This window comes from Microtus pennsylvanicus, chromosome 20 (genome assembly GCF_037038515.1).
Source record: "Microtus pennsylvanicus isolate mMicPen1 chromosome 20, mMicPen1.hap1, whole genome shotgun sequence".
Classification (NCBI taxonomy): domain Eukaryota; kingdom Metazoa; phylum Chordata; class Mammalia; order Rodentia; family Cricetidae; genus Microtus; species Microtus pennsylvanicus.
In genome coordinates, this window is record NC_134598.1 from 10200101 (window position 1) to 10214437 (window position 14337).

Genomic DNA, 14337 nt, shown 5'->3' on the forward strand with positions numbered 1-14337 from the left:
GCCTCCGGAGTAGCTGGGATTATTAGGTCTGTACTGCCAGGCCTAGATATACCCCCGTTATTTTATGCTCATTCAGGGATTAGCTTTACCTGTCATTTCTTATTTTATTTTTACCATCAAATAAACTTACCTTCATAATTCAGATGATTTATCTGCCTTATTGTTTTTGTTGTTTTGGTTTAGTTTTGTTGTTTTTTTTTTCAAGACAGGGTCTTTCTGTGTTGCCCTGGCTGCTGGAACTAGCTCTGTAGACCAGGCTGGCCTCGAACTCAGAGCTCTATCTGCCTCTGCCTCCCAAGTGCTGGGATTAAAGGCATGTGCCACCACTGCCGGGTGCATCAAACAATCAATTCTTTTTTGGTTTTTTGAGACAGGGTTTCTCTGTGGCTTTGGAGCATGTCCTGGAACTAGCTCTGTAGACCAGGCTGGTCTCGAACTCACAGAGATCCGCCTACCTCTGCCTCCCGAGTACTGGGATTAAAGGCGTGCGCCACCATCGCCCGGCTTAAACAATCAATTCTTAATATTTACGAGCATCCTAATGGGTAAAATATAGAATTTTGCCTGACAAAGAGGGCAAGGCATTTTCGGTGGGGTGGGAGCTTAAGCCAAAGCACTGGGTTATAAACAGAATGGAGTACATCAGGAACCATCAGGAACACAGTATCGCCAGAGTGTGGAGCTGAGAAGATGGGAGGATACTGTGCACCCCAGACTGCCCTCCTGTTCCTCCCAAGCACTCTCAACCTGCCGTCCTCCCTGTTTCATCTCTCCCTCCTCTGCTTCCTCCTCATTTATGGCCCACTGAGTCCCCTTACTGCTGCCTGTTGAACCGCTAACTGACCTTGTTGGCCTGGTCCTGTGTAGGTAACCATAGCCGCAGGGAGTGTGTGAGTTCAAAGACTATGTCCTGTCCAGAAGATGGCGCAGCTCCCCTCCCTGCCCTCTAGCTCTTGCTCTCTGCCTCCTCTGACGTGAGGGTCCTGGACCTTGAGTGGGAGTGGATACTGTACCCTTGGCATGTCCTTTTTTTAAGACAACAATAGAAGTTTCCCTCCCAGGTTTTTTTACTTCCCCAGGAGTGGGCTTTTTTTTTTTTAATATAGAGTATATATTTATTATGTATACAGTGTTCTGTCTGCCTGTATGCCTTGGCATCAGATCTCATTACAGATGGTTATGAGCCACCATATGGTTGATGGGAATTGAACTCAGGACCTCTGAAAGAGCAGCCAGTGCTCTTAACCTCCGAGCCATCTCTCCAACCTGCAGTCATGGGCTTTTGCCCTGGTTTGCAGTACTAGGCATGCCTTTGCTCCTATGAAGCAGGCCTCAAATCCAATCCCAAAGTAGTTGGTTGCCCCACGCATTCATGCCACTGTGGCACCAGAGGGCCTGGCAGGTCTGTATTGCAGCATGCAGGGCTCACCAACAGATAGCACGATCGATGGCTTGTCTCTGGCATCGCATCTCGGGCACTGTGACATCTAGCCAGTAGGGGGAAGTTTTTAGGTCAGTTCCGCTAGGTTTCTCTGTGTCCTTCCACTGAAGTGTTCAGCAATACAGTCTTACCAGTTAGTCCGGTAGGCAGCTAAAGCAATGACAATAGATTGGGTTCTTTGGGGGCCTCTGGGGCCTCGTTGATCAATTGCATCATGGGAGGCCATGCACAAGATTTTCTTTTTTCTTTTTTTTTTCATATACCATGGCAATATTTATTAAAATACTGGTGAAAAATAGAAGTCTCTTGGGCTGCTCAAGACAGGGGAAAACAGACCACACCACACTCAAGGTGTCTGCACCTTCTTCCAGGCCACTTTCCTTTTCTTGACCCCACTCTGGAACAGGCTGGGGCTCCTGTTAACCAGCGACAGCCTTGCCCTTTTTCGTGGCAGGGAAGACTGGGGGGTCTTTCTCAAGATCTCCTTTGTGGGAAGAGCCTTCTGGTAATGTTTTTTGCCTTCAGGCTCTATGGGGGACACAGGAGTGGTTCCATTCACCTGTGACAGCTTCTCTTTTTTCTTCTGTAGTTTTGGGGTCTTAGCAGGGGTGCTGGGGCTTAGGGTGGGGTTGTTGGAAGCTGGACTCTTGCATGCACAAGATTTTCATGGGATAACTCATGCCTTCTGGGAAAGCACTGTCCACCCACGCATGGTGCCTATGTTCAATACCCTCTCCATTTATTCATTTTATTTTACTTTTGTTTGTTTTGAGACAGGGTTTCTCTGTGTAGCCCTGGCTGCCCTGGAATTCGCTGGCTTTGAACCCAGAGATCCTCCTGCCTCTGCTTCCTGCGTGCTAGGATTAAAGGCGTGTGCCACCACTGTCTGACTTTTATTTTATTATTTTTTATGATTTATTTATTTCTTATGTATACAGTGTCCTGTCTGCATGCATGCCTGGAGATCAGAAGAGGGCATCAGATCTCATTACAGATGGTTCTGAGCCACCATGCGGTTGCTGGGAATTGAACTCAGGACCTTTGGAAGAGAACCCAGTGCTCTTAACCTCTGAGTCATGTCTCCAGTCCTCATTTTCTTTAGCTAGTTTACAAAGTAGTGGGTTTCCATAAGGGTTTTCCCCACACACTCAGTTCCCGCTCCCATATATGTATACATTTCAAGAGAGGGATGTTTACAGATGAAAGCATCCAAGGAGAGGAAGTAGAAAAACAACAAAGATGCAGCCCTAGGGAACAACAATATGTGAAGGGACATGCATAGGAACACACATAAAATGCTCAGAGTGGAACCTGACCTGTAGGTCTGGCCAGTGACTCACTCGGAAGGAGAACAGAAGGGTAGAAACCCCTTGGTTACTCTGTATCCTGAATTATGAGTTGGATTTCAAAATACATAGGGTCCTGATCTGACCCAGGTGCTAACTGGAGCCCTTGACTCTATATGGGAGAGGGATGATAAACTGGGAGCGATTGTTCTAGACTATGCCAGGAGTGAGCAGTCAGCAAAGCATAACCAGAGAAATCGAGAGAAGGGAGGTGGCCTCAGGAGCTAGCCAAAGGGGCTGCTGGGCTGGCTTGTGTTATGTTGGGGCCTTTGTCCTACTGAAACTGACCGCACAATGGAGCTGCGTTACAAGCTGACAAGGCATTCTGAATGTGGAGCTGGGACAGAGAGTCTACGTGATGAAAGCAAATGAATGGTCACCTGTCCCCGAGGGCCACAGCTCTCTATTCATGAACACTGAAATCGCTAGAGAGGATGTTCGACACATGATAAATACAAATTATGTCAGTGTATGATTAATTCACAAACCAATCAATTTGCATTTTGATTTAAGGTAGCTAACTGAACATACGTAGTAGCAACATACATGTTTGCCTATCATGCACCAAGCCCTGGGTTCAATCCCCAGCACTGCATAAACTGGACTGGGAAGTACACACCTGAAAGACATTCCCAGCACACAGGAGGTAGAGGTAAGAAAACCACAAGTTTAAAATTGCCCTCGGCTGCATGGTAAGTTTGATGCCAGCCTGAGATTATATAGATATAGATATAGGCCGGGCGATGGTGGCGCACGCCTTTAATCCCAGCACTCAGGAGGCAGAGGCAGGCGAATCTCTGTGAGTTCGAGACCAGCCTGGTCTACAGAGCTAGTTCCAGGACAGGCTCCAAAGCCACAGAGAAACCCTGTCTCGAAAAACCAAAAAAAAAAAAAAGATATAGATATGGTGTGTCTCATTTGATTCCCATACTCCTCCCTCATCTGCCATAAGATCAACAAGGTCAATATTTTCAATATTTTATGGAACTCAAACCTGGTTACTTTTTAGATACCAAAGACAACTTGGCTAGAGAGTGGCTACAGGAAGGTGGTACATCAATCATGGACCACCTTGGGGGTTGTTATGGCAACTGCACAGCCCCAGCTATGAAGGAATGAAAACAAATAGCTCTGCTTGAAGAGCCCTTGAGCTGTACAGAGCTACTGTCTCCCTGTTAGTGTAGACAGTGCTTCTGCAGCACTTCCCCTGTGGGCTGAGGAGAGGGATGGCTGGCCAGAGATATCCAGGTTTTATAATTAGTCACCAAGAGATAACTCAGGCAAGTATGAACACATAAAACTGCAAGATGGTTACCACCCCAAGGCATTAATAGTACAGAGAAAAGCTGGGCACAGTGGCACACACCTTTAACCCAGCATCTAGGGACAGGCAGGTGGATCTCTTGAGTTCAGTGCCAGCCTGGTGTATGTAGAGAGTTTCAGGACAGCCAGGGCTACACAGAGAGAACATGCTAGTGCACACACTTGGGAGGCAGAGGCAGGAGGATTATGAGCTTGAGGTCAGCTTCAATTATACAGCAAGTTTCAGGTAAAGTCTGACCTACATGAAAGACGTTGCTTCAAACAGACAGTGACTGGAGATAGGGTTCCGTGGTTAAGACCATTTGCCGCTGTCCCAGAGGACCCGGGTTCAGTTCCCAGCACCATGTCAGGAAGCTCACAACTGCCCGAGACTCTAGTTTCAGGAGACATGAGGCCTCTGGCTTCCCAGGGCAACTGCGCTCACACCTGCACAATTAAAAATAGTAAAAACAAATCTTTCAAACAAGTGCAGGCGACTAAATGCAGTGGTGTCTGTTCCTAGGAGGCAGGAAGACACTTAAGAACTCAAGCCTAGTTTTGGCCACATAGACATCATGTCTCAAAAAAAAAATTAAATAAGTAAGAAACAGAGCTGACCTATGACTCAGTGGGTAAAGACACGTGCAAGCTTGACAGCCTGAGTTTAGTTCACGGAATCCATGTAAGGATGGACGAAGAGAAACAATGCCACAAAGTTGACCTCTGACCTCCACACACACAACCCTACCTGTACACCCACCCACCCAATAATAATAATAAATACAATTTATTAAAAAGACATAATTATTTTGAAAACACCTAATTTTATTATCTTACAAATCCTTTCTCTTCTTCTATAGTTTCTATTGAAAACAAAAACTCAGGGCTGGAGAGATGGCTCAGTGGTTAAGAGACTAGCTGCTCTTCCAGAAGATCTGGGTTCAGTTCCCAGCACCCACATGGCAGCTCACAACTGTCTGTAACTCCAGTTCCAGGAGATCTGACACCTTCACCCCAAAGCACATAAAATAAAAGTTAAATAGTTTATTTAAGTCAAGGAGCTTAGGATGGCGGAGTGTTTACCAAGCATGTAGGAAGAGCTGGGTTAGAGCTCCAGAACCAATCAACTGGGAGTAATATTCTCCTTCCATGTGTTGAGGTTCTTTGGGGAAAGAGAGTGAGCAAGGATGCGGAGGATGTGGAGAGAGAGGCTGATGCGGCCGCACAGCAAGCTTTGTCTTGCTTTACTCCTTTTCTGGCAGAGAAGACCTGCGGAGATGGTGGACACTTTGTTTGTTCAGTTTAGTTTTCATTTATTTATTTTTTTATATTATTTAAAAGGAATAATGGGTACTGGGCAGTGGTAGCGCACGCCTTTAATCCCAGCTCTCAGGAGGCAGAGGCAGGCGGATCTCTGGGAGTTGGAGGCCAGCCCGGTCTACAGAGTGAGTTCTAGGACAGGTAGGTCTGTTACACAGAAAAGCCCTGTCTCAAAAAATAAAGAAGTGGATGAATGAATGAATGAATGAACGAACGAACGAACGAACAAATAAATAACGGGGAAGGTACAAACCATAGCACTGGAGATCAGAGGACAACTTGCTGGAGTCAGTTCCCTTTCTCCACCAGATGGACCGCAGGGATCAAACCCAGGTCACCAGGCTTGGAGGCAAGCGCCTCCATACATTGATTCATCATGAAGGACCAGAAGATCTTGGTGGAGGCAATCCTTGAGGCTACATGCCCCTTAGAGCTCCACTCTAAGAAACAATGTCAAGACAATTGTCATGTGAAAAGAAAAGTTTTACTTTTTGCTGGTGTTTCTAACAGTTCTGGCCTGAGCCCAGGTGTCTTTGTGGATTAGGGCCTCCGGGGAGTGCAGGCATCTGTCAGTGAAAGTGCCAGGCAGTGTGTGTGTGTGTGTGTGTGTGTGTGTGTGTGTGTGTGTGTGACATCAGAAGCCAGGAGACACAGCAAGAGAGGAGAAGGAAGAAGGAACCAGTGTGGGGAAGCCCCATTTAAGGGCCCTCCTCCTTGACCTAAAGACCTCAGACAAGGACAACTTCCTCTGAGCCCCACCACCTCCCTGTGGCACCACCCTGGGAAGCAAGTCCCTTAACTAACACAGTGACCACTGGAGAATACAATTCTTACTCAAGCCATAGCACGGGCAGACGGTGGAACTTGCAAACAGTGAGGGGAATGTTGGGTCCTCCCACCCCTTGTCTCATGGGTGAGCAGGAAGCCCACAGGAGACCAGGCTCTGAGCATGGAGCTTTTGTGCATGTTCCAGCGGGCATTTGTCATGCTCCCTGCGGCTTCCAGCAATGATGGGGAAGCACATGGACCTGGCAGAGGGGTTCCCTAGTGGCTGGATCAGCAGCAGGGGTAAGAGTTCCTGCCCACACCAAGCAAGAACTTAGGCAAGAACTTAGGCAAGGTCAGATTCACTTCTCAAGAGAAGCACAGCTTGCATTCAGTTTTTTGTTTTGTTTTGTTTTAAGTCTGGGCGTAGTGAAATGAATCTAAAACTTCCAGCTACTCAGAGCCTGAGGTAGGAGGATTGTAAGTTCAAGGCCATTCTGGACTATACAGTGGGGTCCCGTCTCAAAAATAAATTAAAAAAAGCTAAACTAGTAGAAATCAACTAAAATGAGAATTATCTGTGAATATATGTAAAATTTAAGTCACTTTTGTGAACTTATCTCCAGTTAGAGTTTTGTTTAATTAAGTTTATTTATTACTTATTGTGTGTGTGGCCAGGGTACGAGTGTGGAGGTTAGTGAACAACCTGAGAGAATCCATTCTCTCCTTCCACTATGTGGGCTAAGAGATCAAACTCAGGAATCAAATCAGGCTTGGTGACAAGCAACTTAACCCACGGAGTCACCTCCCGGGCCCCTCCAGCTATGTTTGAAAGACACTGGCATTTAAATCAATGAGGAATGTCGTGAGGAAGGAAAGGGCTTGGGGTTCAGTTTTTTGGTTTTTTTTTTTTTTTTAGTTTTTCAAAACAGGGTCTCTCTGTGTAACAGCCCTAGCTGTCCTGGAACTAGCTCTTATAGACCAGGCTGGCCTCGAACTCCCAACACTCGGGAGGCAGAGGCAGATGGATCTCTGTGAGTTAGAGGCCAGCCTGGTCTACAAGAGCTAGATCTAGGACAGGCTCCAAAGCTACAGAGAAACCCTATCTCAAAAAAAAAAAAATAGTAGAGAATTCTTTCTGGGTTACCCGACTGTCTGGTTCAAGAAATACTGAGGTTCAGATTTGATTGGAAAGAAGTGACGGTCAGTGGGTCTCCAAAAGGACACCCCGATAGGAGCGAGGAGGTAGATGACACAGCTCCCAAGGATGAGGTAGAGGAGGATTGAGTGGGCTCAACCAGTGAGGTAGAGAAAGAAGATGCAAAGGCCTGAATATGCTGGTGTCCCAGGGATCCAGGGAGGATCAGACTGAGTGGGCACAAGCTGTTCAGTATGTCGTCATGCAAGAACAGGGACTGTTGGACTCTAGCGTCCAAACACCGAGGAGTCACCCCCAGAGACCATCTCATACACCACAGCCGATGCAAAAGCATGAGGATTTTATTAATTCTGTCATGACAGGGTCCCCCAGCATTCGGGAAGCCGAGGGACCTCGAATAGCGGGTACAGTCTACTTTTAAAGGGGCCACAGAAGCAAGGGGGGTTGTTCTTTGACTATTCTGATTGGCTTATTCAAAAGGGCTATTACCAATAATTGACTGGAGAGCTGTTGCCAGATCAGATGAGGTAAGAGGTCATTTTGACCCCGTTTCCCAGGGGACCGAACTAAAGCATACATATATGGGTAATTGTTCAGGAACTGAGTACGTGCGAGTGTAGCTGTTAGGTCCTTGGTTCCCAGGGGAGGAGGGGGAAGCACTATGGCACACAGGCTGAGAGGATTCAAAAATGGCTTCAGGATTGTCTTAAAGTCTTACAGGACCAAGGGCTCTGAGCCAGAGAGAGACACAGTCGCCTGGTACCACCAGGACTTCGAGAAAAGCCGGAAGGCAAAGAGAGGACTGTGCTCGAGAGAGGAAGCCTCACATCCAGGGGAATGGTCAGAGGTAGATAACCCTGCCAGAGACCCAATTGTTGGTACCAAAAGGAAGGCAAAGCCATCAGCGAAAGAGAAAGCAGCCATTTGGATCAATATCTAAGGGGTATTGAGACCAGGTCTGACTGCAAAGGTGGACGCAGTTCCCATGAGTGAGACAGAGAAGTAAGATCCAAGGGTTTGCAATTGCTAGTGTCCCAGGAATTCAGAGAGAATTGGATTAGTAGGCACAGGCTGTCTTGTGTGTTGTCATGCAAAGAATAGGGATCAAGGGCTCTGAGCCCTAGAGAGCTGAGCTGTGGTGGTTGCCTGGTACCAGGACTTGGTGAGGCCGAAAGGTGAGAAACCACGCTGGAGAGACAAGTCCTCACACATAGGAGATGACCAGAGGTGGAGAAGGGGGGCTCACCAATTGTGCCGGTTGCTTTTGCTGTTTTGTGACTGTGAACAGCTGTTCTTGGACATGTCTGCTGGTGTGTGTATAGAAGAGTTTCTTTTGGATAGATAAGTGCAATCCTTGGGTCAGAAAATATGTATCTGTTCATTTTTTGCACATGGTGCTGCATTGTATATCAAAGGGTCTGTCTTTACACTCTAGCATTGAAACTATTTCTGTCGCTTTGTGTCCTTGCCCACTCCCACCCCGGCATGTGACTAAGGTCTCTCTTCTCTTATCCCCGACATGTTTACACTTGCTCCTGTCTGAGGACGTTTTCTAGAAGCAGCACAAACCCTGTCTTTCAGGGGTTGACAGAGGTGACCAGGATCTAGGGGTGTCACTGGGCGAGATGGAACAAAGGACCTGAAGTCAGGAGACTTGAGAGGCTCCTGGAACATTAGAGAATTGGAGAATGTTGTTTCTCCTCCATCGGTCCCTCCGAGCGCCTGTGACTTCAGCATCTCCTGCTGCTCGGTACTTAGAGCCCTTCCACAGACACCAGCCCTTTTCCCCATCCAACCTCAAACTGGATATTGCAGTTTCCTCAGAAACACAGACGACCTCTTTCCCCCTCTCGAATCCCCAACTCCACTCTCAGCTTATACTCTTCCTCTCTGCTTTAAAAGGGCAGACTGAGGGTTTGGAAAGGGAGGTGCTGGCATGGGCTGGGGGTAGGGAACCCGGGGCTCTGAGAAAGCCAGACACAGCAGAACTATTCTGTTTCAGAGCTGCAGGGTCCACAGATTCCTGTTCCAACCAGCCAATGGGAGAAGGCCCTCTAATCCTAGGGAACTAAAGAATTCTCTTCAGTTATTCAATTTCCCTGCTGTACCCCACTCCTTATCCCTACCCCCACCCTTAACCCTGACAAAGTCAGAGGAGCCTGAGACCCCCCCAGGAGCTAGCCAGTCCATATCCCGTGAAGTGAACTCAACCTGACTACCTTCCAAGAAATTTGAGGAATATTCTAAGCCAGATGTCAATCAGGACTGTGAACCCCAACTTTCACACAGACAGACAGTTTCAGTTCTCCATCTGAGAACCCCATACTCATGGCTCCTGGCTCCCTGACTCCCTGGCTCATGCTCCAGATGAGGACAGAAAGGCAATTCCAGCTGCTCCATCAGATGTTTCAGACATCCACAGCCAGGAAGGGGTTAAGAGGCAGAGCTAGTTACCCCAACCTGCCCCTCCCAGGGATTAAGAGTCCTCTATAAAGGGGACTGTCTACCCAGGCAAGTCCAGGGGGTTATTAGGGACCCAGGCACTGTGCCCACCCCCATTGCCATGTGGGAACTTCGGTCTGCCTCCTTTTGGAGGGCTATATTTGCTGAGTTCTTTGCCACCCTCTTCTATGTCTTCTTTGGGCTGGGAGCCTCCCTGCGTTGGGCCCCTGGACCCATACATGTCCTGCAAGTGGCTTTGGCCTTTGGCCTGGCCCTGGCTACATTGGTGCAGACTGTGGGTCACATCAGCGGAGCCCATGTCAATCCTGCGGTCACGTTTGCCTTCCTTGTGGGCTCCCAGATGTCCTTGCTCCGTGCCTTCGGCTATGTGGCAGCTCAGCTTCTGGGAGCTGTGGCTGGAGCAGCTGTGCTGTACAGCGTCACCCCACCAGCTGTCCGAGGAAACCTAGCACTCAACACGGTAAGGGGTGGGGGTGGGGCAGGATCACTGTGTCTGGATCGTTGCCCTTACATGTTTGCTTATGTGTGTACATAGACCTGTGTGTGTGTGTGTGTGTGTGTGTGTGTGTGTGTGTGTGTGTGTGTGTGTGTGTAGGAGCAATGAATGCTTAGGAGGGGAAAGGAAAGTATAGAGGCCAAGAAACTTGAGTTCAAACTGGGCGGTGGTGGCAGCCGCCCTTAATCCCAGCACTTGGGAGGCAGTCAGGCGGATCTCTGTGAGTTCAAGGCCAGCCTGGTCTACAGAACGAGTTCTAGAACAGGCTCCAAATCTGCAGAGAAACCCTGTCTCGAACCTCTGCCCCCTCCCCCCCAAAAAAGCTTAGCTTCCATTCCAACTTATTAGGTTCTTCTGTTGTTGCTGTGAGAGGGGAGAGAGCTAGTCCTGGCCTTCCTATATAGCCAAAGATAGTCCTCCTGCCTCTACCCTCCAAAGTGCTAAGATTACAGGCACGCCCAAACACATCCATTTTATGTGGTACTAGGAACGGAACCCAGGGCCTCAGGCCTGCTGGGCAAGTCATGCCAAGTGAGCTGCATCCCCAGCTCTCCGTCCAGGTTCTGAAGGAGACTTGGAGTGCCTCAGTGTCCCTGCCATGTAAGTCAGTCATTTCCACACAGCAACAGAGCAGCACTGTTAGGAAAATCTAAGGTAGAAACACATAGCCTTCCTGTCCCGGGAGCTGAGCTGTAGGTGGGGACTGTGAGTGGACTGAGGTGGCCGTAGCAGGGCAGTGCTAACGGTTGCCTCCTTTCTCCCCTTGGTCAGCTGCACGCTGGGGTAAGTGTGGGCCAGGCCACCACCGTGGAGATCTTCCTGACGCTCCAGTTCGTGCTCTGCATCTTTGCTACGTACGACGAGAGGCGGAATGGCCGCATGGGCTCTGTGGCCTTGGCTGTTGGCTTCTCCCTCACCCTGGGGCACCTCTTTGGGGTAAGCAAGAGAGGTAGAAAACGTCTTACTCAAGATTCTAGGGTCCCCGAAGCGTTAGCAACCTGTAAGGGTTCTCTCTTCCCCACTCTGCCTTTAATCACGAGTATTCTCCACCTTTTCATTATCAGTTCGCACAAGGGATCAATTTCCTTTAACTACCATGTCGAATCTTTCTTGACTCCAGGGTGGAAATGCACGCACCATGGGTAGAACCGGGCTGTTCTGGGTCCATAAGTCTGTCCCCAGATGGAATTCCAGTGCCACTACCTACTGTGGAGAGTTACATGTGGGCTGTAGGGAGAGAAACTGGGAGGCTGGGAGGCTGTCTTAGCTCCAGCTGTGTCTTTTGCAGATGTATTACACTGGCACTGGGATGAATCCTGCCCGCTCCTTTGCTCCTGCCATCCTCACCCGGAACTTCAGCAACCACTGGGTAAGCAAGAGTTCAGGGTAAGAGCATAGAACACTTTTGGCGGGCCGGACTGCAGGCTGTATTCCGTCAGGTTGTGTTGGCTGCTCTGCCAGCACGCAGCTAAGGAGGCTGTCAGGGACCCTGGCAACGCTTGCATGTGCGCATTGCATTATTGTTTCAAAAAGAAACACTCTAAGCTGGGTGTGGTGATGCATGCCTGTAGTTCCAGCACTCGGGAGGCTGAAGCAGGAGTACTTGGGCCCAGGAAGTTGGGGCTAGCATGGTCGGCACAGCGAGACCTCCTTTCTGAAACAAACAGACAGGAGGCTCTCGCCGTACTGGTCTTCTCTTGTCGGTGGGGCTTTTTAACTGGGTATCTGCCGGATTCAAGAACTAAAGGCTATTGGATTGCCAGCTACATCTAAGACAAAAACTCCGGGTTCCAGAAACCAGAATGTATGCCCACAGGCCCAGTAGCACCTCAGTTCGACTGCACTGGTCTCATATGTGATTCTGACAAATAACTCATTCTTTGCCTCTGTTTATCAGCCACAGAGAATTACATAAAACAAATGAATTGACAGTTATCTGTGAAGCAGCTAGCACAGATTCTGGCATGGAGTAATCTTCAATAAATAGTGTAATGCTTTTGTTGCTTTGGGCATATGCAAGATAAACATGGAAACAGCTCAAAAGAATCTGCCAAGCCGGGCGGTGGTGGCACATGCCTTTAATCCCAGCACTCGGGAGGCAGAGGCACGGGATCTCTGTGAGTTTGAGGCCAGCCTGGTTTACAAAACAAGTTCCAGTACAGCCAGGGCTGTTATATAGAGAAACTCAGTCTCTTAGAAAAATAGGAAAAAAAAAAAGAAAGGAAATGGTTAATGATTGTTTTTTAAAAATATTTATTTATTATTATGTATACAATAGTCTATCTGTGTGTATGCGGAAGGCCAGAAGAGGGCACTAGACCTCATTACAGATGGTTGTAAGCCACCATGTGGTTGCTGGGAATTGAACTCAGGACCTTTGGAAGAGCAGGTTAAGATGGAGCCATCTCTTCAGGCCTGGAAATGGTTAATGATTGAGAAGAAAAAACAGGTTTTGATGCACAGTAGAGTCTAGATAGTTCTAAAAATAGTATTATTTATATTTTTATTTTGTTGTAGTTTGTGAGCAGGTCTCACTAGGTAACCTTGACTGCTTTGTAAACAGGCTTGAAACTGGCTTTGTAGATTAGTCTGGCCTTGAACTCCCAGAGACCCAGAAGCCTTTGCTTCTTAGCTAAGGGTGAGCACCACCACGCACGCTATATTTTATTTTTTTAATGTATATAGGTATTCTGCACATATGTCTGTGTGCTCCATGCCTGCCTGGTGCCCCTCCCCCCAGGCCAAAAGGAGTATTCAGCTCCCTGGGGACTGGAGTTACAGATGGTTGGGAGCTTCCACTTGGACAACGCCCAAGTGTGTGGGACACTTGCAGGAAGTCTGGTTTTCCCAAGAGCCCCCAAAACCTGAGCATACCTTCTTTCTTCCCCCAGGTCTACTGGGTGGGCCCGATCATCGGAGGGGGTCTGGGCAGTCTCCTCTATGACTTTCTCCTCTTCCCCCGGCTCAAGACTGTTTCTGAGAGACTGTCTATCCTGAAAGGAGCCAGACCCAGTGACTCCAATGGACAGCCCGAGGGTACCGGGGAGCCGGTGGAACTGAAGACTCAGGCCCTGTGAACGATCCCGTTAGAGAGAGGAGTAGAAGGAAAAAGTCTGGGTTTCAAGGAGGGGCCAACCCAGCCCTCGGATGAAGAAAGAGACTGTGGGGAGGGGCATGTACTTATTTTTTAACTTATGTGTTTTTAATTCTTTTTCTTTTGCTGTGTGAAATCTTTCAAGTTGCATTCACGATCTTTTGGTGCAAACTCCCTTCCTCCCCACCCCAACCACCTTCGCCGTGTGTGTGTGTGTGTGTGTGTGTGTGTGTGTGTGTGTGACTGTTCATATGAATGTGGGTGCGTGTGGCGGTGTCTGAGTTTGGGGACACAAAAGCTAGGGAAGGGAAAAGAGGTGTCAGCTTGTTATGTCCCTCCCCCAGCCCAGTTTGGTGAGCACGGAGAATCGGAGACCTTAAGTTTCTGGCCTTTACCCTGCTTCCCTGCTTCCAGTCAAGTGTATGGAAGTATGAAGGATGGGGTGGGGGGTCACTCCTCTCAGGAAGCAGACAGCCCGGAAGGGGAAGGCAAGGCATTCCAGGGATTGGGAGGGTGGATTCAGGGAGGTGGGTGGGAGAAGAATCAGGGATTTCCTTTCCAGATCACTGGGCAAGTGTACCTGAAAGTTTTGAGGGATTTTATGGGAGAATATAGCCTACTTATCTCGGGGATACTTGCCCCAGACACCGGGGCGGAGGGAGCTCTGAGAAAGGAAACACGGCCTTGAGTTGTCCTGTAGAGGGGCACAAATCTGTCTACATCTACTGACTGGGTCGCATGTTCATTCAGAGGCCTTGGACCAGGGACCTTCCAACCGAGACAGGGCTTGGGTAAGCCTAGAGTCTAGAAAAAAATGAAGTGGTTTAAAAGGCCCGCCTAATAGCTCTTTGCAAATGGTACTCAAGCCCCAGAATTGATGACCGGGGCTAAAACAGGAAATCTGGTATCTGAAGCAAATTTACTTTTGAGGGGGGTAAGATGGAGATTATT

At 48.5% G+C, this 14337-nt stretch overlaps 1 protein-coding gene across 1 annotated transcript; it reads left to right on the plus strand.

The window, feature by feature from the left end:
• The first annotated feature begins 9896 nt into the window (after nt 1-9896).
• Mip (major intrinsic protein of lens fiber) lies at nt 9897-13369 on the plus strand. The gene is made up of 4 exons (XM_075954482.1): nt 9897-10256; nt 11064-11228; nt 11581-11661; nt 13184-13369. The coding sequence occupies exons 1-4, from the start codon at nt 9897-9899 to the stop codon at nt 13367-13369; spliced, it is 792 nt and encodes a 263-aa protein (XP_075810597.1).
• The last annotated feature ends 968 nt before the right edge of the window (nt 13370-14337 follow it).